A 24,120-nucleotide genomic window follows, 5' to 3' on the forward strand; every position below is an offset into this window, starting at 1 on the left:
CTATAAGAAATTCCAACAACTGTAAATGCAAAAAAATGTTGCATCATGTAACTGATGTCTTCCTTTTTCGATTTTTTGGCAATTGGAAATGATTAAATGTGTATCTGATTATCTATACCAACAGACATGATGAGAAGATCAAAATTTTGTTTAATGTATGAAACGGAAACTAACCTGACAAGCAACTTCAACCAAGTTTTGACTATCGTAAGATGAGTCGTCTATCATACCGAGCTTCTCATTGTCACAGGTCAAATAGTTCTTTTCAAGAAAGGAGCATTTATCAGATGGCATAACCTTCTTTCGATTTCTTCTATCATACATCAGAAGCCTGTTTTTACCAGTAATTTCAGCTTGTACATAATCTGTTTCGAGTACTTTGTCTGCTTTAGTAAGAGAGTTACAACTTGAAGTACCGACACATTCTTTAACAGCAACTTCCTGTTTTTCAAACGCCAACTCATCTACCAATTTAGTGTGTTCATCATAATTGCTTTTCTTGGAACCATTTGTAGATTTGGACCTATATTGACCTTCATCAAATTTCACTCCATCGTTACCTACGAACTTCTTGCAACGTTTAAGAGCTGCACGTGATTTGAACAACGAAGATATTTGATCCCAGCACCTAACTTTTCTTTTTCTAATGCTTCTACGGAGATTACATGCACTTTCTTCAGTAGTTTCTGTACATTTCTTAACCTCTGTTGCAGGCTTTATACGTGGGGCATATCGAACTCTGTTTCTTGGACGTTTTTGAATTTTAGCATTTTGATCGTTGACGACACTGCTGATAGCTGACAAAACTGTAGATCCGTTTATGTTTTGTGTATCTTTAGTCTCGGAAACAATAGTTGATGTAACACATTTTCCAGACAATTTTTCATCCACATTAATGTTCGGCTCCTTTTTCGAGCAAATATCCTCGGCAAGTTCATCTTCAGAGATAATTTTTACATCCACAAGATTACTCTCGATTGCTCGAATTCTGTGAGTATATCCATTTCTATATGACTCGGGATTTTTGCATCCAACGATTATGGAAGGTAAATTAAAACCTGATGTTATACTTTCTCTAGATGGATTGCAACACTTCACAGATTGAAAAGACGACTTGAACGGTTCAGTAACATCGAGCATATTACCGTGAGTTGTGTTTTCCTGATTTGCGATCTCATTTTTAGATGGTTCATTTGATTGTACCATATGGATGTTCTTCATTTCATCCAATCTCTCATGTGCCTTCCTTAGTTCTGCTCTAAGATCAACAATCACACCTTCGGTTTCGTTAAGCTGCGCGTCCAACTCTTGAATTCTTCTTTGCTGACCCATGTTTGTTGTTTTTGCTTCAGCTGTCTATATCAAGAAACATTTACAGTTTTGGGTCAGTCATAATCTTCATCATTGATATAGAAATAAATCTAGAATATCATGCAATTATGCATAATGCAGTTTCGGGTCAGTCGTAGTTTTCCACAGATAAGCTGATAATATGGGTAAGTAGGCGGCATAAGTAATATGTAGAATCTTGCTTTCCCTTCCCTATAATCATCTGAGTTAATGGCATAGTTTTCGAACGTTGACTTTTAGTAATAAAGATATGACACACACACACATATACCTAACTTTGACCAACCTTGACTTTGAACGACTCAAGCCCGACTTTGATCCGACTTTTTAGTGTTGACCGACTTTATAGACTCTTTGGGCGAAACGGGGCAGCCTAGTCACCAAAACGACAGTATGCCTACTTTTGCAACACTGGGCACATCAATTTCATGGTATACAAATCACCAGCCTTTATGACAGGTAGCTACTTGCGAGCCGATATGAAGTCTAACTCAAGAAAGTCACTTAACTAAGGCAAAAGCATAAGGCAAACTGCCAGAGCATATCAATCTCAAAAACTATAAACTTTTTCAATTATATTTGTTCTTGTCGTATTCCAGTAACAACCAATTGAGAGGCACTGAAAGCTTCTAAAACCAAGAGCAGAGTCGAATTTAGTGCCTTTTAAATGCTAAAAGAAAAAGACATTGCTTCTCAAACCCACAACTACATCTATGATTTGTCAATACACTTTCAAAGATAAACTAACTAATAGCTTTAATAAAGTTATTAGTAAGTAACATAACAATGATAATAACAAGGTAAAATTTGAAATATAGTTTAAAAAGTGTCAACTTTTCTCATTATGAACTAAGAGCATAGGGTATCCAAGGTCAATTTCATCGTCCATCACCGACGGTGGCTAAAAATGGATACCGGCTCACCGTCGGTCTTAGTCAATCTCGGTGTCGTTGGCCACCGTCACTCCCCAACGGTGGTTTCAACTTTTTTTTTGTCTTTTTTCTTTTTTAATTATTCTATTTTCTTATTGGTCCACAACTAAAATCGACCTTGAAATGGACACTGAACGACACCCCACTTTAATCAATTTCAAGGTCCATTTTCGACCTTGAAATGGACACCGAAAATGGACTACAGATAACTTGTGCTCTAACTAATAGCTTTAATGAAGTTATTATTACGCCTGTTCTAATTATATTTATTGGCAGTCCAAACTCGAAACTATTATATTTATATTTTACATTTTATATAAATATATAAAACGACATCACATACAGGAAGCAAATTTTGGCCATAAATCTAAACAGATACAATAACAGAAATGTATGTAACTTCCTTTACCTACTTTCAAACACATCTATGCAATTTAAAATAGCAAAATTCCTAAATCATACATCAGAAAAAAAAATTGATTTCAAAAAACTCAAAAAATTATAAACCCTAACCGAAAGTACAAAATTAACCAATACCTTAAGATCAACCATTTGTTTAAATCGAACCAGCATTCGAAGTGCTTCATCTTTAGTGTTACGCAGATCGTTATGAAATCGAATAGCTTTATGCTCAGACGCCATTACTCGAGCAGCTGTTTCTTTCGTTGTGTTCAGTATTATGTCCGCGTAAGCTTTCTTCAAGGCTTCCAATTTCTAACAAAATAAAAAATCAAATATAAACACAATTTAGTAACAGACGAATACAGGATATGTGTAAAACAGTGAATAATGTGCTTGTATATAAACTATAATTATAAATAAATAAATAATTGAGAATATGAAATTACTTGAGTTTGATCTTCCATTGGAATATTGCTGCCTGCGTGAAATGAGGGGTAAAGTGAAAGAGGGGCAGAGGGGGAGGGAAAATTGGGGTTCAACTAAAAACTTGTCGTTTGTGTTTTCAACTGTAAGCATATTTTCAATTAACCCTCTCGGACTATTGTCAATTGTCAGTTTTGGCATCAGATATATGATAAAGCAAAAACCCTCTTGTAAATATTAAACCTTTTATTAATTTTTCTCTAAAAATTAATACTGTATGAAATTTACATTTACAAAGTAAATTAAAAGAAACCTCCTGTAAATATTTTTGTTTTTGAACCTTAAATTGAAAATGGATTGATTTTTGGTTTAAGTTATAAGACTAGAACAAAATAAACAAAATCCAACAATCACAAAACTAAGCTTAGATGTAAACGAGTTGAATTAAAGGTGTAAAATAGATTAGTCAAGCTTAGCTATGCTTTATAATTTAAAATGTTCAAGCTTGAGCTTGGCTCGACTACATACATATATATAAAGAGATGTAGTAATAGTTCATTACAATTAAAAAACGTAGTCCGTATTACATTAAATTAAAATAAAAAATACACAAACATATAATTATGAAACTAATCCTCATTTTCATCCTCTTCGCTTTCAATTTTCAGCAATGTTAGAAGGTTCCACTTTGGGATTGTGTCGAACATAAAAATTTGCTGAAATATTTCAAATATGTTCGATAAGCATTTGGTCACGAGGGGTCACGAGATACCACTAGTTTGAAAATTGTATGTAGGAAATACCCTTTAATATGTATAGGACACCAATAAATTTAACTACGGAACCCCATATATTTTTCGGATTTATAGTTTTTTCTTTAAATTGTATAGGATACCACTAATTTAACTAGTCGGACCCCACATATATTTCTATTTTGTAGTTTTTTTTTTTTTTGAAGGTAAATCAAAATAGTATTTAGATATAACTAATATTGGAAAAAAAATCAGGACCCCATTGAGTTTCGATTCTGAAATCGCCACTGACTTCAACCCTTTCTTTGTAATATACTTTGTGAACTGCAAATTGACGGGTAATCTTTCTCAAGTTCACACAATGCATGTCTGTTGTCTTGGATGATCATATTGTGCAAGATAATACAAGTATACGTAATTTGTCAGATTTTGTTGACATAAAAAGGTTGTGTCGGGTTTTTAATGATTGTTCAATGCCCTTGCAGCACTTTGAAAGCTCGTTTTATATTTTTTTTCTTACAGATTCTTGGAACTTTTCAACGATTCAACAATTCCATCTAGTAAGTAAAGTTGCATGGTTGGGCTACATCTTGAAGTAAATCCTTAAACAAATCAGATTGATTAAGCATATTGATGTCATTGTTTGAACCGAAATGTCCATAGAAAGCGTGTCAAATCCACAAATCGTATAATGCCACCGCTACTAGCATAATTGTTGCGCAACCTTTATCATCTCGTGTGCTATGACATTCCATTCAATTGGACAGTTTTTTCAAGTTCAATGCATATAATTGAGACCTCCGAGCATACCAGAAAAACCATGAATTTCATAATGTTTGGAAATCAAACACTGATCACCGTGCGCATTTGATTTTTGCAAATACTCAGTGAAGTATAAGTGAAATAAACACTTGCAAAACTTGTCCAGGCATTCATATTGGGTTTGTTGATATATGTGTAAATATTCATCAAAAAAACCATCGCACGTTTCATAAGCTAATTGCCGTATAGCCGATGTATATCTTTTTAAATAAGTTAAACTAAGCAATCTAGTAGCATCACACTTTTCATGAAAATAACTAAAATAATCGGGTAACGTCACTTCATAATAATAAATTATACCTTGGCATATATGGATAAACAAGCGACGGCTCATTCGAAAGTATCTCTAAAAGTAATTCGCCGTAAAAGTTGGAGTCTCTGAAAAGTAATCGCCAACGAACGTTTTGCAATACTTTGACTATCCCTTTGTATAAATCTACGAGGTGCTATTGATATGTAAGTTTCAGTCTCCTCATCTTCCAAGCTATCGATCAGGTCGAGCGAGTCGAGTACTTGAACTGGATTGTACGCAGAAACAATTTCTTCAATTTTCTCCATATCGATATCGTTCATATTCAACTTAAAATATGAAAATGTTAAAGAGAATGTGTGAAAATATATAAGAATGAGTGATAGTGTGTGTAAAAGTGCATAACTTGTGTTGTTATATATAGATAAAAATATTAAAAAAAAAAACTAAAAAATAGTCTCGTTGGAGCTAAGGATTATATTATTTTTAAATATTTTATTATTAAAATAATAATGTTTAGTGGCATATTCCAAAGAGTATATCACTCTTCATCATTATCCATTATACCATTCTAAGACAGATGGGATTGTGAAATGTAAATTGTAGCCGAATTGCCAAGGAATGCCATCGGATGTCATGGATGACGACAACAATGACAATAGAATAACTAGCCGTCTAGAATGCTCTTATAGCTTTCTTTATATTAATTTTTTTTTGCAAATCAAATGGTCATTAGCCTAGCGGTACTTATCCAATCAAGAGGTTGTGGTTTCAAGTTCAAGGATAGACATATTTATAAAAATATAGTGTAAAATTCGTGTTGGATTTGTGATGTTGCCTTTAAAAATGTATTTAACAAATTTGAAAACCAAATCGAAATCAAACTTAATTTTCAAAACCTAAATAAGTCAGAGGACTATTTATGCACTTTAGGTAAAACTTCACAACAACCAAAAACAGCTGTATTCGCTGCATCATCAAAACAATTGATCTGAAAAGTTGACTGATTGCCCGGTAACAAGTCAGGTAATGGGATCGTTGCTATCATCCTTGGTCGGCGGAGAAGAAACATCCAACGACGGTGTTTCACCATCGGAAGAATCAAGAGTCATCGAATTTCATTCTTCTAACCGTTGGCAACTTCACTACAATAATTCAAAGCAATCACCTAAATTAATGGTGGTTGATTTCTCAGCATCATGGTGTGGACCTTGCAAGATGTTAGAACCTTTTATTCGATCTCTCGCGTCTAAATATCCCGAAATCGATTTCATCAAAATCGATGTCGATGAATTACAGGTTTTTCTATTTGTTTTTACTATTGAATTATTCATCAAAAATTAAATCTGTTAGGGTTATCTAGCTATTTGTTTGATTATGTTATGTTAGTTACTTATTTTAAAAATTAAGGTTTAGGGCTTAGTTAATTAGGTTAAATTTTATTACTTTGATTTATATGATCGTGTATTGATTTATAACTAAAAAATTGGGTTTACAATTGACATTGAAGCTTTTATTTTTAGGGAAATTGCCAAGAAAGTAATAATATAAAGTTGTATAACTAATTACAAGCTACTTTTTTAACGTGTTACCGTTAAAAAAGTTATTAACTGGAAGTTCGAAATTTTCTACGATAACCAGTTGATATAAGTGTTCAACCTGGACCAACTAATTGATCGGAGTCAAACTAACAGTTGACCTGAAAGCCTATGAGGAAGAAAGGCTTTGAAATACAAACGCCTTTTTTATTCATATGAACTTGAATTACAAGAGAGAAGGATTCTGTTACTAAAGGAAAAACTGAATCAACTAATTACAATCACTGTATTTAACCTAACGGCTTACAGAATTACAAACAAAATTTAGGCTGGAACGATTGTTGAATATGACTCAAACTCACGTGAGCTGCATTTGACCTCATTTAAACGTTTGCACGTGCTTCGCACGTGGTATCATATCACCAGTCAAACGATGATGAGGACTGCCACATAATAATCTGGCATGTATATGGAGACAGTGACATGACATATCGTCTGCCATGTAGACGGATGTTATGACGTGGATGCATACGTCATAAACTTCCGGTCAATAATCCTTTTTTCTTTAAAGTTTGGATTTGGTAGTCCCTTTTTTTGGGTGTCAAGTTTCTACATTCACCTTAATGTCAAAATTTTGTTATAAGCTAATTTTTAAGTATGCTAGTCAATTTAGATATTTGTAGTTTTATACAATAAAAAAAAAGTTACGGTTTTATATATGCAAATCAGTAGTCGTGAAGGGAATGGGGAGTTATGATAATGTGAGGTTAGAGTTTAGAGCGTATACTAATGTAGATCTTAAAGTATCGAATACTTACAGTGTGTTTTGACGATTGAAATAAATGGGTGATTTTGTAGGATGTGGCGAAACAATTCGGGGTGCAGGCAATGCCGACGCTTGTATTGCTGAAACAAGGAAAAGAGGTGGAAAGGGTTATTGGTGCAAAGAAGGATGAACTCGAGAGGAAGATACTCAAGAACAGGGAAGCTCCCAAATTTGCTGCTTAACTTCTTTACATGTTTGATTGTCTTAAACTAAGATACAAGCTCCCAAATTTGCTGGTGTTATTGTTCAATAATAATAATTCAAATGTTATCATAAGCTATAATTATATTTATGGATTTTAGACTAGATTAGCTTTAAATCAAATGGTATTTTAGTTTCGAACGAGTGTCATACTGTTTTTCTTAATATTTTTTTTTTTTTTTTTTTTTTTTTGAAAAGGCAAGCCCCCCAAAGTGTAGCAGGTGAGGATTGAACATGGGTCCCTTTGGAACTTTCCAAGTATCTTACCACCAAACCACCCCTTGGGGTGATTTTCGCCCTGTCAACAATAACGTTCAAGTTCCGCCACCGATCTTAAGAAAATTATAACGTTTACAAATGATCAAATTTGGAATAAGAAGTGCTTTAGATAATACCAACGCGCCTTGGCGTGAATTGTACCTAATACCTTTGATCCTTGGGCCCATTTGTGAATTGCTCCCGCGCAGGTTCGATCCCGTGCTTCCACATTTGGCTTACTAGGGGGAGGTAATTTGCCGACGCAATTCCCTTTCGGTGGGTACGTGGGTTGACATTATCAACACATAGTCGGAGGGTCCATGCCAATATACCCTTTTATAGATGATGGTTGATATTGCGAGTCCTTAAATATTTTCAACAACTTGATGTTTGTGGTGTTCGTTAGTGTTTTCTTATTGTTCTGATTAAAATTAAAATTAAAATTCAGGAATTACTGAGCTTCATGACAATGATCTAATATTTGCCTTTATCTAAACTACCTAATTCTAAAGAGCAAAGTGTTCATACATCTTTGGTTAATCAGGTTGGCTAAATCCACCCATTACTCAAGTAAAAAGTTAATCAAACAAAGTAACATGACAAACCTATTGGGTAAATTGGGTTGGGTTTTTAATATGCAGCAAAGTGGTAGTAGATTGGAATAGACCTGTTACACTGTTTTTGCTTGTAGTATCACCTACATGTACCTGGAAGTAAATAATATGTGGAACTTTAAATCTGAACCTTGTATCTTAGTTTTAAACATCGAATTGTGTTGATTTACGGTTGGACCGAGTGCACGTTGGCCTGACTAACCTGGAAACCACCCAAGTAAGATACATGCCAGTATTACTTGGTCAAGATTGCTACAACCAGAACATATTTGTATCGTCGTTTGTTCCACTTGATGAAACACGGGCCATAACGGCTGACAAAAGGCTTAGAACGTATCTGTCTCAAATTAATCATAATTTTTCACCTTCATCTTTATCATTCTTCTAAAATGGTTGCATAATATACTATGAGGATGCGAATTATGCCTTCTAATCTACTTTGCTTAAGGTGGCTTCCTTCTTATTTCTATTCTATTTCATCCCTTCTGCCCCATGTGAAGACAAAAGCACATATTTAGCCCATTAACAAAATTACATAGAATGGAAAACTCTAAAAACAAAAACCCAATTTCTATAAAACCTGAAAACTCTAAAAATAAAAACTCAATTTCTAATAGATGATGTTCTTTTCATATATAAAGTACACATTTTGCCTTTATACTTTTTAATTTTCTTTCTTATTGGTTATTTTAGTTTTCGTTTTCATCAGCAGCAGCAGCAGATTCCTTCAAGTTTACCCGATAGTAATGGGCAAAATTACTACAATGAAATCGCCACCATCGTCGTCGATAAAGGGGAAAAAAAAAAAAGTAAGTATGATCGGTAATATATAAGAAAAAAGTAGAATAAGATAAAACTTGAAACACGATAAATAAAAACCGAATAGAAAAAAGAAAAGAATACTCACGGGCGTCTTAAAAGGAAATGCGCTGTTAGCCATTGTCGTCTACAATACATTATATTGAATTCGAAAGAGTTAACACAATTAGGCAAGCAAGGTTTATATGTAGTAGTAATAATAATAATGTAATTAAAACATTTAACCATTAAAAAAGTGTAATAGTATAGTAAACTCACCGTTCTTTATAGGATTGAAGGGAATGGAATTTCAGTTTTAATAAATTAAAATCCCAATCTACAATGAATCAATCAATCAATTTGTTAATAATGGGAAAATATTTTAACAACTGGGATTAAGAGAGAGAACAATAAGTATGCATTACCACTCCTGAAAAACTCCCCATAACTAAAGAGAGCCTGTTTCATAACATTAAATTTATCGTCACGATACTCTTTCAAGTTGATGAAAAAGAAGTTGTAAACCTCGTCCTCCGTTTTGGTGATGAACAATTTAACAACTTGTTCCATCATCAAAGGATGGAAGATGAGGCTATTTATCTCCAATTCGTAAGCAGCCTGAAATGAAAACAGAAAGTTATGAAGCAAATTAATTTAATTAATAAAAAAAAAAAAGAAAAAAAAGAATAGGGGCGTACAGTAATAATTTCAAAAGCAGAGGACTGATATTCTTGAAAAAAATTGGATTTAAACTTAAGGTAGGGTTTTGTTACTGCTTTAGCATCAAAATAATAATAATCCACAATCTTCGAACGTCCCTCACAAAACAGCTTAAGCATCTCAAGGGTTTTGCTATTGCTTTCGAGTTTTCTGATGCCAAAAATGCGGTTGCGGTAACGCATTTGGACCACTCTAGACTTACGTTTAAAGGGCTCGGCGTCAAACTGTACCCCGTCCGAACATTCGAGATGCAAGGTAGTTAAGGATTTTCTATTGCTATCGCTAAATAAATGGCAATTGCAATCCCTATGGCCATCATATATCGGTACCTCGGACGAAGGAACCTCAAACACACGACGCGGCTTGTTTCCTGCTACAATCAATGGATCAATCAATCAAGTGAAGTTGTTGATAATGATAGAAAAAGTAATAATCGATATTCATTCATAAACAAGTAGTTAGTTGTATACAAAGAAAAGGATCAAAACAAATAAATAATTTTGTATATCACGTGCTGCTGTTCTTTTCATATTCATAGGTGGCTATATGGATGGGTACCTACCTGTTCTTTTCATCTCTTTTTTGATTTGGGGGTTGGGTAAATCATGTGCACTTAATATATTTATCCAAATCCAGTACCAATATTTAATTATTTTACTCATCCTCAATTTCAATTATTTTACATGACAACAACAACAACAGATAATGGCTTTTGGCAATTCGTTATGTCAAACAATTTAGGTCATCTATGTACAAGTTCTATTTCTATTAAGTTATAATCAAACCTAACAATATAATAATTTATAATTTATGATTTATAATAATATTGCACCTTTTGTAGGGATTTTGCAATCTATCGCTGTTTTTCCTCCTTTATCCTTTGCTCCATCACACATATTTTCAATTCTGCCACAATCAATTTCATGTGTTTGTGAATCAACTAAACAACCGATAAGATTCAACAGAAAACTATTTTCGATCGATCGATAGTTCCTATAGAGAGAAACACAAAACTTTATAGTGTTTTGGGGAATCGATTTCATGTGTTTGTTTGTTTGTTTATTTAGAATCAATGAATTAAAGGAACGTACCTGTTGTCCATCTGTGAAGATGAAGAAGAATCTTGTTGATCGAACGAACGAACGAACGATTGATTTAGGGTTAGGGTTAGGGTTAGGGTTAGTGAATGAATGAAATTGCGGTTGCTTGCCGAACCGAATGACCCCAGGGTTTTCTACTTGTAGCATAATAACTGACCGGCTTGTAAACTTTCATCTATTGGGCTAAGGAAGTAGTTGGGCTAAATTGATTGTCTGGGCTTATAATATATATTTTTCTTAAAGGCAAAATCACACACCTACCTAATACTAACACGAATATATACACCGCGAAATGTCCTAAACATGACTCGAACCCTCAACCTCAAGGTTGTAAGGATGACCTCGATACCGCCAAGTCGTTGACTCTGATTAAAACACTATATCTTTTCTTTTCTATTCTTACTTTCTTTTCTTTCTACTGTTACTAATTAAAACAAAAAAAATATACAATTAATCTCTCTTGATCTCAAAAGTTGACTGTTTCGTACTAAAAAGTAAGGTAATGGGATTGTTGTTATCAGCGTTTGTCGGAGAACAAACATCCGACGACGGCGTTTCACCATCGGAAGAATTACAAGTCATTGAATTTCATTCTTCTAATCGCTGGCAACTTCACTACAATAATTCAAACCAATCACCTAAATTAATGGTGGTTGATTTCTCAACATCATGGTGTGGACCTTGTAAGATGTTAGAGCCTTTTGTTCGATCTCTCGCGTCTAAATATCCAGAGATCGATTTCATCAAAATCGATGTTGATGGATTACATGTTTTTGCTATTGAATTACCAGTATTTATCAAAATAAGTAGAGTATTTGTTAGGGTTATTTAGCTATTTGTCTGATTGATTGTGTTATGTTACTAACCTAATTTGAAAGTTAAGGATTAGGTTTTGTTATTTAGGTTCAATGACATTACTTGGATTCATATGATCATGTATTTATTTACAACCAAAATTGGGTTTACAAATCTACGCCCAATTAAGATTGAAGTTTTTATTTTTAGGGAAATTGCTAAGAAAGTAATAATAAAAGATATACATAACTAACTACAAGCTCTAAACTCACTAGTGTAAACAAATATACTTAACTCATTAGTGTAAACCAGTACATTACATTCGGGGACATTACATAAACCTTATCAGCAGCATTACATTCGGGGACACCGACTAAAATTAACGTTGTTCGTCCTCCTCATCATCATCAGCAGCAGATTTCTTCAAGTTTAGCCGATAGTAATAAGCAGAATTACTACAATGAAATCGCCACCATCGTCGTCGAAAAAAAAGTAAGTATGATTGGTAATATATAAGAAAAAAGTATAATAAGATAAAACTTGAAACATGATAAATAAACACCGAATAGAAAAGAGAAAAGAATACTCACGTGCGTCTTAAAAGGAAATGCGCTGTTAGCCATTGTCGTCTACAATACATTATATTGAATTCGAAAGAGTTAACACAATTAGGCAAGCAGGGTTTATATGTAGTAGTAGTAATAATAATAATAATGTAATTAAAACATTTAACCATTAAAAAAAAAAGTGTAACGGTGGTATAGTAAACTCACCGTTCTTTATAGGATTGAAGGGAATGGAATTTCAGTTTTAATGAATTAACATCCCAATCTACAATGAATCAATCAATCAATTCAATTTGTTAATAAAAATAATAATAATAATAATAGGAAAAAATTTTAACAACTGGGATTAAGAGAGATAAAAATAAGTATGCATTACCACCGAAGAAAAACTCCCCATAATTAAAGAGAGCCTGTTTCATAACATTAAATTTATCGTCACGATACTCTTTCAAGTTGATGAAAAAGAAGTTGTAAACGTCGTCCTCCGTCCATTTGGTGGTTAACAATTTATCAACTTCCATCATCAGAGGATGAAAGATGAGCATTAGTATCTCCAATTCGAAAGCAGCCTGAAATGAAAACAGAAAGTTATGAAGCAAACTAATTTAATTAAAATTAAAAAAGAAAAGAAAAGAAAAGAAAAAGAATAGGGGCGTACAGTAATAAGTTGAAAAGCAGAGGACCGATATTTTTGACAAAAATTGGAATGAAACACATTCAAGAGTTCTGCCAATTCTTTCACATCCCGATACGATAACGTATTATCATCATTTTTATTAGCAGCAAAATAATCATCCGTTATCTTCGAATGTTCCTCACAAAACAGCTTAAGCATCTCAAGGGTTTTGCTATTGCTTTCGAGTTTTCTGATGCCAAAAATGCGGTTGCGGTAACGCATTTGGACCACTCTAGAGTTACGTTTAAAGGGCTCGGCGTCAAACTGTACCCCGTCCGAACATTCGAGATGCAAGGTAGTTAAGGATTCTCTATTGCTTTCGCTAAATAAATGGCAATTGCAATCCCTATGGCCATCATATATCGGTACCTCGGACGAAGGAACCTCAAACACACGACGCGGCTTGTTTCCTGCTACAATCAATGGATCAATCAATCAAGTCAAGTTGTTGATAATAATAGAAAAACGTAATATTCGATATTCATTCTTATTCAGCTCTTGATATATTCATAAGCTAGTAGTTAGTTGTATACAAAGAAAAGGATGAAAACAAATAAATAATTTTGTATATATATCATGTGCTGCTGTGCTGTTCTTTTCATATTCATAGGTGGCTATATGGATGGGTACCTACCTGTTCTTTTCATCTCTTTTTTGGTTTGGGGGTTGGGTAAATCATGTGCACTTTACATATTTATCCAAATCCAAATCCAGTACCAATATTTAATTATTATTTTACTCATCCTCAATTTCAATTTCAATTATTTTACATAACAACAACAACAGATAATGGCTTTTGGCAATTCGTTATGTCAAACAATTTAGGTCATCTATGTACAAGTTCTATTTCTATTAAGTTATAATCAAACCTAATAATATAATAATTAATAATTAATATTGCACCTTTTGTAGGGATTTTTCCTCCTTTATCCTTTGCTCCATCACGCATATTTGAATTTCTGCAACAATCAATCAATCAATCAATCAATTTGATGTATTTGTGAATAATTTAAAAGACCGATAAGATTCAACAGAAAACTGTTTTCGATCGATCCTATAGACAGAAACACAAAACTTTATAACGTTTTGGGGAATCGATTTCATGTGTTTGTTTGTTTGTTTGTTTAGAATCAATGAATTAAAGGAACGTATCTGTTGTTCATCTGAGAAGATGAAGAAGAGTCTTGTTGATCGAACGAACGATTTAGGGTTAGGGTTAGGGTTAGGGTTAGTGTAAGATTGTGTGGTTATTTGCCGAACCGAATGACTCCAGGGTTTTTTAATTGTAGGAAATTAACTTACGGCTTGTAAATTTTTTTTATAATCAGCTATTGGGCTAATGGGCTAAGGAAGTAGTTGGGCTAAATTGATTGTCTGGGCTTATAATTTGTTCAATCACTATATCTTTTCTTTTCTTTTTACTATTAATTAAACAAAATGTACAACTAATCTCTCTTGATCTCAAAAGTTGACTGTTTTCGTACTAAAAAGTAAGGTAATGGGATCGTTGCTATCATCGTTTTTCGGCGGAGAACAAACATCCAACGATGGCGATTCACCATCGGAAGAATGTTAAGGATTAGGGTTTAGTTAATTAGGTTCAATGTCATTACTTGGATTCATATGATCATGTATTGATTTACAACTAAATTTGGGTTTACAAATCTACGCCCAATTAAGATTGAAGTTTTTATTTTTAGGGAAATCGCTAAGAAAGTAATAATAAAAGATATACATAACTAACTACAAGCCCTATACTTAACTCGTTAGTGTAAACAAATATATTTGACTTAGAAGTTTAAGATTTTTATAGGGTAACAGGCCAAACGTTGATGAGAACTACCACATAATCTGGCATGTACACGCAGTGGCGAATGCAAGGGTTATAGTGTGGGGTCACTAGTGTTGAATTTTTTTAATATCACTTAGACCACTCCCAACCATGACATACTTCCTCAAAATTTTTCATTGCAACATCAGCTTTCTCTCTCTACCTTCCTCACCACTTCCTCTCATAATACTCTCATAACACACCACTACCAACCATGACATATTACATCCTCATTACATACCCCAAAAAATTAATTAAATAAATAAAGTTACAAGTAAAAAGGCTGTTAGTACATATCAATATTGCACAAGTGAAAAAGTTGCCGCCCTGAAAAATGCTTGGTGAAGAAATGTTCCAGCACGAAGCTACTTATGCTATGGAAGCATGCCCATAGCACATACAATGCTAATGGAGCCCTCCATAGCATGGCCGAAGCATACTTCATAGCATGAGCGAGAGTGGTCTTATATAGTAATTGTATAGGATACCCTCAATTTAAGGATAAGAGCCCATATATTTTTATAATTGATGGGTTTTCAAAAGTAAACAACTACTCTTTAGATTTTTTTACAAGGTACCACTCAAATTATATATCATAGAATTTTGATTATAGAATCGTCACTGTGTACATGGACATTTTTTTTTCTTTTTGGTAGTGTCAAGTTTCTACATTCCCCTTAATATCAAATTTATGTTATAAAGCTTATTTTAAGTATGCTAGTATATTTATTCTTAAAAATGAAAAGATGGGAATGGGGACTTATGATATATCTTAACATGTGTGGTTATAGCATATAGTAATGTAAATCATGAAGTATCGAATACTTTTTCTTACATAGTGTTTTAATGGTTGAAATTAATTAATCAATGGATGTTGTTGTAGGATGTGGCAAAACAATTCAGGGTGCAAGCAATGCTGACACTTGTATTGCTAAAGAAGGAAAAGAGGTGGAAAGGGTTATTGGTGCAAAGAAGGTCAAACTCGAGAGGAAGATTCTCAATAACAGGGAAGCTCCCAAATTTGCTGCTTAACAGTTAACTTCTTTACTTGTTTGATTTTATTTATTTATTTTTTTTTAACAGCAAAGCAAAACTAATATATATATATATATATATATATATATATATATATATATATATATATATATATATATATATATATATATACAGAATGAGGAGAACAAGCCCCAAAACAAAAACAAAACGATAAAGACTATGAGATCTAAATACATAAAATGAAATAACAAGACATAACTACAACAATGTCACAAATGAAAAGACGAGGGTAGGAGACAATCCCAAGCAGGAGAACGCCTTAGCCTGCTCATTTTCATTATGACAGGGATTTAACTTGAAAAGACAAGCTGAAGAGAAAACGGAGAACAGTGTTGGCATTTCAACGACAAAGCACCCCGAACCGCCTCAATTTCTCCCCGCCATAACGATACTCGAGGATTGGGGCGAAAACCTGCATGGTACCGCTCAAAAACGAAAAGTTTAGCCTACCCCCGATCTACTAAAAACGCATGAAATTAGATCACAAGGATTAGATAACCATTGATTCCAATCAAGTATAATACCCTTGCATCTATTTGAAAGCCATTCGAAACTTTTAATTTGTATTTCTTTGAACACCATCTCACTCGAAGGTTTAGCTTTTGAAAAAGTGTAGGCATTCCGGTTTTTTCAAATGAGAATGCCTTCAATTAAGATACAAGCTCCCAAATTTGCTGGTGTTATTGTTCAATAATAATAATTTCAAATGTCATCATAAGCTATATTTGTATTTATGGATTTTAGACTAGATTAGCTTTAAATTAAATGGTAATTTAGTTTCAAATGAGTGTCATATTTATATTTATGTTGTTTTTCTTATATACTCTATGAGAAAAATGTTGTTTTTAACGCAAAATTCCATACTCTATATTATCATTAGCAGTATGAAATTACGTTTACATGGAGTTGAAAAAGTATTTTTGCATCATGAAACGAATCAAACAAACACATGCATAATTTTATCAAAAGCGATACAAGGCAAACACATTCTGAACATTTACATCAAGAATTGAAGCTGCCTTTGCTTCATATTAGTACAAACTACGATTTCAAAAGTCCGATATCTTTCATTCGGTTAACAATTCGAGATGCATCATTCAATCTATTACCTCTTTCATATATACTAGCTACAACAAGATGCAATTCCTTCTTATTAACATTCGAATCACCTTCCAATTTCTCAAACAACGATTCCACCATCTCAAAATCTCGTTTTGCACCATAAAGACTTAACATTTGAAAATGAACTTCATCAGGAAACACACACCCTTCATCTTGCATTTCGATATAAACCTCGTGCGCCTTATCAAATTCTCTTAACTTCCCATAACCATTTAGTACAACACCAATCACATTAGAATCAGGAAAGTACCCCGCTTTTCTCATCTTATCAAAAACCTCAATCACACTAGCATACTTTCGATTTCTTGAAAAAAGATCAATCATACACGCGTATACCGATATATCCTTAATCTCATTACTATTATACGCTTGACGAAAAACCCATGTGGCTTCTTCTACACGGCCCGCTCCAGCAAGAATTGTTATTGCAGTTGCTCGAGGAATATTATCCGGTGTTTTAAGTTCATGAAGTAAACGTTTTGCATGCCCAACTAATCCCGCCCGTTCATAAGCAACAATCATAGTTTGATAAAGAACTTGATCAATTTCAACACCCGAACTTCTTAACTTTTGAAACAACGTTGCAGCTCGATCCAACTTTCCAGTTTTATCCCAAATTGATATTATCGTTGAGTAAGTAATAGCATTCGGTTCTATCCCTCTACTTTGCATTTCTTGTATTAGATTATTAGCTTTTTCATGCTCAAGAGTTTTACCATAAATCTTGATCATTGTATTGTACGTAACAACATTTTGAATTATATCTTTTCTTTGCATTAATCTAAACAAATGAATCGCCTCACCGAAAAGCTCAGCTTCACCGTACACTCTCAATAACGTATTGTAACTAATCACATTCGGTTCGATTCCCATTTTTCTCAAACTCCAAAACAATCTATCAGCTTCTTTCGCCATATCTAGTTGTCCGTACACATCTATCATTATATTACATGTCGTAAGATCAGGTAAACAATTCACTCCTTTCATTTCAGAAAAAACCGATAACGCTTCAAGATACTTCTGATTTTCAGCGTACATACTTAACAACGTTGAATAACTAACTGTATCAGGCTCAACTTCAACTGATCTCATTTCTTGAAGTAACAACCGAGCTTCACGAAACAACTTAGCTTTTCCAAACACGTTGATCATCGAATTATACGCAACAAGATCCGGGCTAATCCCGGATTGTTTCAATCTAGAAAATATGGATATAGCTTTAGAATAATCACATAACTTACGAGACAACTCAATTAAATTACTATACAAAACAAGATCACCAGACACATGATCATGTTCCATTTTCTGTAGCCAAGATAATGCGTCATCAAACTTACCTTCTTTACCAAACATAGTGATTAAATTCGAATAAGTATATCTATCTGGTGACAAACCTCTTTGACGCATTTCGTCGAACAGTCCATGTGCAATCTCCCATTGTTTCGCTTTTAGCACGTTTCTTAACACGACGTTGTACGCGTACACCGAAGGCGTGTATAGCGCGTGTTCGTTGATCCAATCAAGCAATGCAAGTGATCGTTGCCAGTCAGTTTCACGGGTAAGTACAGTTACCATGAACCGTATTGAAAGTTGTCGGTTTTTGTACTGAGACATTAACGCAAACAGTTGGTGTTCGTCTGTGGTTTGATTGATAGATGATATGAGTTCTTCCATATCGACGTTGTGATCTAAGAAACCCACTTCTGGTTTTCGACGATACGGTTGAAGAAACGTTGACTGCTGCTGCTTTAAAGTTGTGGGCTTTTTGGGTGCTTTTCGCCATATATCTTTTGTTGATGAGTTAGCGAGGGTGATGAATGTAGAACGGCGCCGGAGATTTTTCCGGTGGGTATTGGACGGCCGGTAGTTGATTGTAGTGTAAGGTGTGGAAGTAGTAGTAGTCAGTGACCACGTATCCATTGCTTTCATCTACCTGTACACACACAGTTATCGTATGGGAGATGATATATCCACCACCACTTTTACTCCTTCTACGTGAATGTTCTAAAATACCCTTAAATGATAACTTATATCAGTTTTTTGTTAAATATTATTCAGAGACATTTTTGGGAAAAAGACATAAATGATGGTGGATGAAGTAAAATTAGATGTGGATATATCATCTCCCAATGTGATTGTTAGTTCTTTGGTTTATTTGTTTGTTTATGACCCGGTAGAATGTTTATTAGTTCCAATGTAACCTTAACTTTCAAACTATATCATTTTTAACCCTCAAACTTTTATACTGAAAAAGTAAAAATGAAGTGTTTAAACTTTAAAGTAGTTAAAATCTTCAATAAACGCACGAGTTATTAACCAAAACGCTCATTTTTGAAACTCACTATAACAATTCGTTGTCAATAAAATGAAATTATCAAAATGCCCTCACAAGTCGGAAGCTAACATTGTGACCTTGCGACTCCTGATATCTCGGGCATGACCATGAAAATTCAAGTCGCGACCTGAAATTTACGATCTTGACCGGGCAATCACGAGTCGCAAGGTCGCAAGTTGTGCTCTTACGAACCTTGCAACTGTTTTGGTCTACTTATTATTAGTAGGTTACAAAAGTAACATTACGCTCACAATACAAAATCACTCTCATTCACCAAGAGATTTTTGTAATTTTACGAACTTGCGCATCGATTACAGACAGTTACCAACCAAGAACAGTTACGAACCCCTTTATATCAGAATTTCGTCGACTAGTGACCATAAAACAACTAAATCAAACCACTAGCGCCTTCAAAAACATAAAACTTCAAAAGTTCTCCAAGAACTCGAAAGTGGGTGCAAACTTGGAGATCTAACAATTGATCGAATTCGAATGTGAACGTTTATATAAAAGTTTTTCGTAGTCCATACATCTGTACAATTATCAAATAAGATTTGATGAAACATTAACTAATATCATGGTTATCTGAAAACTCATGCTGGAGTTGCTCCTCATTTGTAATATGTTAAACATACTTGTGTTTACTCGATGTTTGACTAATTATAAAATGCTTGAATGCTTATGATATTTGAAGTTGAAAGAATCTCATTTTGAATGGCTTGAAATATATGCAATTACCTTATATGGATTGACTCTTTAATAGACGGTAAGATGCTTACCCCTTATATGTGCACCGAGGCATGAATTAAAGCTTGGATTGTTGCAGTTGCTTTATTATGCAGCTCTAGGTGATTGAGGTTAATTGGAGGTTCGACCGCATGTCAACCACAGTTAGTCAGAGAAGTAAATGTTTTGATTATCTGATACAACACTTTGCCAACATTGAAGGTCACACTCTTACATTATAATTTTCTGACATTTTCTGACAAACTCATCAAATATATTCAAGCAATTATTTTGTGTGATTTGTATCAAGAGAGATTATAGTCATCAGAAATTTGTAAGTGTGAAACTCTTATTATCTTTGTCGTTTACTTTGTGAACCACTTCCATCAAGGACCTTGAAACTCATTTGTTTTTAGGTAATAACACTTTCTTAATCTTGTAACTTAAGATTATACTTTGTGAATCTTTGTGAAATGGATTCTCCACCAGCTTTAAAGAATTATTTAGTGAATCAACTCTTTGTTGGAAAAACCTGATAAAAACGTGTGTTTTCACCAAACTTTGGACACAAATAATTATATGTTCGAGTGACATATAATAGTAACTATTTAGTGAGTTTTTTAGTCCTTGACGAGGGCTTTAAAATGAGTTAAAGAGTGTCCAAAACGGATTAAAAATGAATGAGATATCGAATCTCAAAGTTGCTAGTTTGGTGCGAAATCTAGAAGTTTTAGTATTTTGTCCCACATTGGTTGTGGGAACAAACCTAAGGCTATAGTCTTCACTATAAATAAAGGCCTTGGGCTTTGAAGAAAAACACACCAAAAATCATATAAGCATTCTTATATGATTAGAGTTTCCTCTCAGCCGCAACAAGGTCTCCCTGTTCCGGTTACCTTTCAGGCAAGTGGTCAAGTCCGGCAGTACGCTGCTTCGGACCGTTCAACCTAATATCGGTTAGATCGTTTCAACTTTCTCTTAGTTTGATTATTTATTAGCAATATGTTTATTACGTTTGTGATAATATATAAGTGTTTCAGTTTCGTATATATTTTTCCTACACTCTTAAATGGTGATAAGGAAACAATAGGGGGGAAGACTGAAGAGGCTGAAGATCACATAAAATAGATTGCAAAATCCATTTAAATTTTGAAAAACAATACTGATATAATATTATGTAATTGGTTATTACTTATATAATACGAATAAGTGTGATATGAGATTTAATGTCTTATAATAATCAGATTGGTGAAAGTAGTGTTTGGTATAACAGTTTGACTTACTTGGTCAAACTCCATTTGGTTTGGATTTGAGTAATCAAAGATATGAAGATCGCAATGATTTGGTGTTTCTGAATCGGAGAAACTTATATATTATTGAGGATCATGAGCATGGTGCTACGCACACCGAGGGTCGAGAGGAAGAAGATGTGGATGAAACGAAGTATAATACCGAGGGCACCGTTGAAGCCATATTTCGAGGGATGAACGATGCATGTTATATGGGTGACCCGGATTATAACCCGGATGGTGAGGGAACGAGTAGTGATCGTAGGTATGTGATGATTGATTAGGCGAGAGTAGCACGGATAATATAAGCTGCATAAACATACGTAGTCATTTTGTACATAATATTACTAGATATTACATACGAGTACTATGCAACTTATATCTAAACGCAAACGTGACAACGCGCGGTCCGACAATCATCTAGTTATATAGCTATGGGAAGCTACGCGTATTTCACATAATTTTTTGTTTTTGGTTTATTTTCTTAAGTCAGACTAACTTGATACTCCAATATTTAAACTTATATGAAATTTGCTATACATGGTTGCTCTTATCTTGTTACGTACTTATTAGTTATTAAATCCTTAATAAAGTATTAAAAAATATATATATAATTGGATAATTTATTATAAAAATAAAAAATAATATATTATAATGTCTTGAAGTTTGACGGGTATTCATTGTCGGATTAGTACTTAGTTGACTCCTTTTAGTAGTCCACTCCAACTCCCACTTAATCCACTAGTGAATGCAACTAAACTACAATCAACTTTTATTATGATGTAACCAGAAAAACATAAGACGACGTTAGATCTAACCAAATGCAGCATAAATACAAACAGATAAGATTTTATCTTGTCGGGGCATCGGCTATATATGAAATAAGCTAAGAGTTTTAATTTAGAGGGAAATGAAATGAAAGGGAAGGAAAATAAAGACAAGTAGTGTTACTATTAATTTAGAAAGAAATGAAAGGGAATGAAGAGAATTTTAAAAAGATTGGTATTCTTGAGTTTTGATAAGAAGAAAAGGGAAAAAAGTCAGTGTAATTTTTCATTAAACACTTCCTTCTAAATTGGAAATATTCAAGTTCCATCTCTTTCACTCCCCTTCATTTCATTTCATTTCTCTTATGAAATAACTCTGGAACAGATCTTAAATATATATCTGAACCAAATTACTCTGTAACCGTTCTCTATCCTACGTTTGAGATAATATGCATCTAAAAGTTTGAAGAAAGCTAATTAAATATAATATAAATTAATTATTATTTGATTGATTTATAAGTTATTGATTATTATTACTGATGAAACATAATCCTTTAACAATATATATTTACATATTTAGATATTATTATTATTATTATTATTATTATTATTATTATTATTATTATTATTATTATTATTATTATTATTATTATTATTATATTATTATTGTTATTATTATATTATCATTATTAATTATGGATTTTTTTTTTTTTTGAAAAGCCAACAATTTTATTATTAAAAAAAAGAGAGTACAATTAGGAGGTCCTAAGAAATAATTACAATCATCAGGACTATGAAAACTTATAACTATAACACGAAAGGGAAAAGAAACTCTATGAATTACACGATATATATGGACAACTAGATTTATGAGCCCGTGCGTTGCACGGGGACTCATCCGCAAACATTATTGGTTTTAAACTTATATATGAAATAACAATATTATAGGAAAAGTGTAAAAAACACTTTTGTGGTTGAAATAGTAAAATATATTTTTGTAAACAACACATTAATAAAACTTTGATAATAGTTCATACATAGATTGATTACACAACATAAAGTTACGAAGATGATATCAAAGTAGAGTGATATACAAAAGATGATATACCTTTTGTTTTATTTGAATTGATATTTCAGTTTGATACATAATATTTTATATTTTTGTGAAACCTGAGTAGGCCAACCATCAACAGATCCTGCTAAGTGTATTTCGTGATCCAATCTGGAGTATTAAAAATTTTCCACGAAAAAATTGCACCTTAAATGGATCCATGATGCAATCACATAGTATTTCCGCTCTCTGTTTTCTACCAATAAAGAGTCGGTGCTCCTAATAAAGTCTCAACTACAAATAATAAACATTGATGTCATATAATATTTAACTCAACCATAAAACGTTGATATAATGAATTCCATTAAATATAACAGACAATACAATTTCCTTATTTGAAATGAATTAAGTAGATTTCTTGATTAAATAATGTGTACTTAATAACTTGAAAGTAGAGATTGATATCTCAATAGCCTTTAGATTAGTCTCACCAACTTTTGAGCTTTACCACCATTAGTTACTTCTCAAGAATCAACTGCAAAATACCGATCATGAAATACTCCAAAAGACAACCCTACCCACATGGTCACATGTACTTGCCTACTACAATAACCCATCAAGTTAGTTTATTGATCACTAACTAAAAATACTTTATAAAACATGTTTTACTAAACAGTCTAACTAAAAATCAAGTTTTCGCAATTCAAAACGCCCTTTGGATAGACAGTGTAACTAAAAAAAAAAAATTCATCAATAAAAATTGTCCTTGCAATAAACACTCTCACTAATAATAGGTAATATAAAATGCCTTGCAACACATCACCTGAAATTGTGCATGTAGTTAGTAGAATGACATAAAGTCTAATGCACAACCCAAATGATTAGGAAAATAAAGTATTTGGGTATGCTCCCCTTTGTTT

General features: G+C 33.2%; 4 protein-coding genes and 1 pseudogene across 11 annotated transcripts; 2 read left to right on the top strand and 3 right to left on the bottom strand.

Annotated features, from left to right (window-relative positions):
* Positions 1-5,928: 5,928 nt before the first annotated feature.
* On the top strand, positions 5,929-7,618 carry LOC139862969 (thioredoxin H2). The gene is made up of 2 exons (XM_071851604.1): positions 5,929-6,230; positions 7,328-7,618. The coding sequence occupies exons 1-2, from the start codon at positions 5,961-5,963 to the stop codon at positions 7,475-7,477; spliced, it is 420 nt and encodes a 139-aa protein (XP_071707705.1). The 5' UTR covers positions 5,929-5,960; the 3' UTR covers positions 7,478-7,618.
* A 992-nt stretch (positions 7,619-8,610) lies between these two features.
* On the bottom strand, positions 8,611-14,251 carry LOC139861709 (uncharacterized). Of its 7 annotated transcripts, none has more exons than XM_071850209.1 (8): positions 14,206-14,251; positions 10,978-11,007; positions 10,719-10,792; positions 9,865-10,256; positions 9,592-9,784; positions 9,446-9,503; positions 9,276-9,314; positions 8,611-9,127 (listed from the first exon to the last, which is right to left on the bottom strand). In XM_071850209.1, the coding sequence occupies exons 2-8, from the start codon at positions 10,986-10,988 to the stop codon at positions 9,058-9,060; spliced, it is 837 nt and encodes a 278-aa protein (XP_071706310.1). In that variant the 5' UTR covers positions 10,989-11,007; positions 14,206-14,251; the 3' UTR covers positions 8,611-9,057. The 7 variants fall into 7 exon arrangements, with proteins under 7 accessions (XP_071706310.1, XP_071706307.1, XP_071706309.1 ...); XM_071850206.1 differs by having other exon boundaries at positions 9,865-10,259; XM_071850208.1 differs by lacking the exon at positions 14,206-14,251 and having other exon boundaries at positions 10,978-11,090.
* On the top strand, positions 11,489-15,886 carry LOC139861712 (thioredoxin H2-like; annotated as a pseudogene).
* Positions 12,536-14,295, bottom strand: LOC139861711 (uncharacterized). 2 transcript variants are annotated; one of them, XM_071850211.1, is made up of 5 exons: positions 14,175-14,295; positions 13,927-13,981; positions 13,006-13,433; positions 12,724-12,916; positions 12,536-12,612 (listed from the first exon to the last, which is right to left on the bottom strand). In XM_071850211.1, the coding sequence occupies exons 1-5, from the start codon at positions 14,184-14,186 to the stop codon at positions 12,551-12,553; spliced, it is 750 nt and encodes a 249-aa protein (XP_071706312.1). In that variant the 5' UTR covers positions 14,187-14,295; the 3' UTR covers positions 12,536-12,550. The 2 variants fall into 2 exon arrangements, with proteins under 2 accessions (XP_071706312.1, XP_071706311.1); XM_071850210.1 differs by having other exon boundaries at positions 13,006-13,436.
* A 998-nt stretch (positions 15,887-16,884) lies between the features above and the next one.
* On the bottom strand, positions 16,885-20,191 carry LOC139862189 (uncharacterized). The gene is made up of 2 exons (XM_071850747.1): positions 20,147-20,191; positions 16,885-18,965 (listed from the first exon to the last, which is right to left on the bottom strand). The coding sequence occupies exon 2, from the start codon at positions 18,959-18,961 to the stop codon at positions 16,952-16,954; it is 2,010 nt and encodes a 669-aa protein (XP_071706848.1). The 5' UTR covers positions 18,962-18,965; positions 20,147-20,191; the 3' UTR covers positions 16,885-16,951.
* Between the last annotated feature and the right edge of the window lie 3,929 nt (positions 20,192-24,120).

Source organism: Rutidosis leptorrhynchoides, chromosome 8 (assembly GCF_046630445.1).
Source record: "Rutidosis leptorrhynchoides isolate AG116_Rl617_1_P2 chromosome 8, CSIRO_AGI_Rlap_v1, whole genome shotgun sequence".
Lineage (NCBI taxonomy): Eukaryota > Viridiplantae > Streptophyta > Magnoliopsida > Asterales > Asteraceae > Rutidosis > Rutidosis leptorrhynchoides.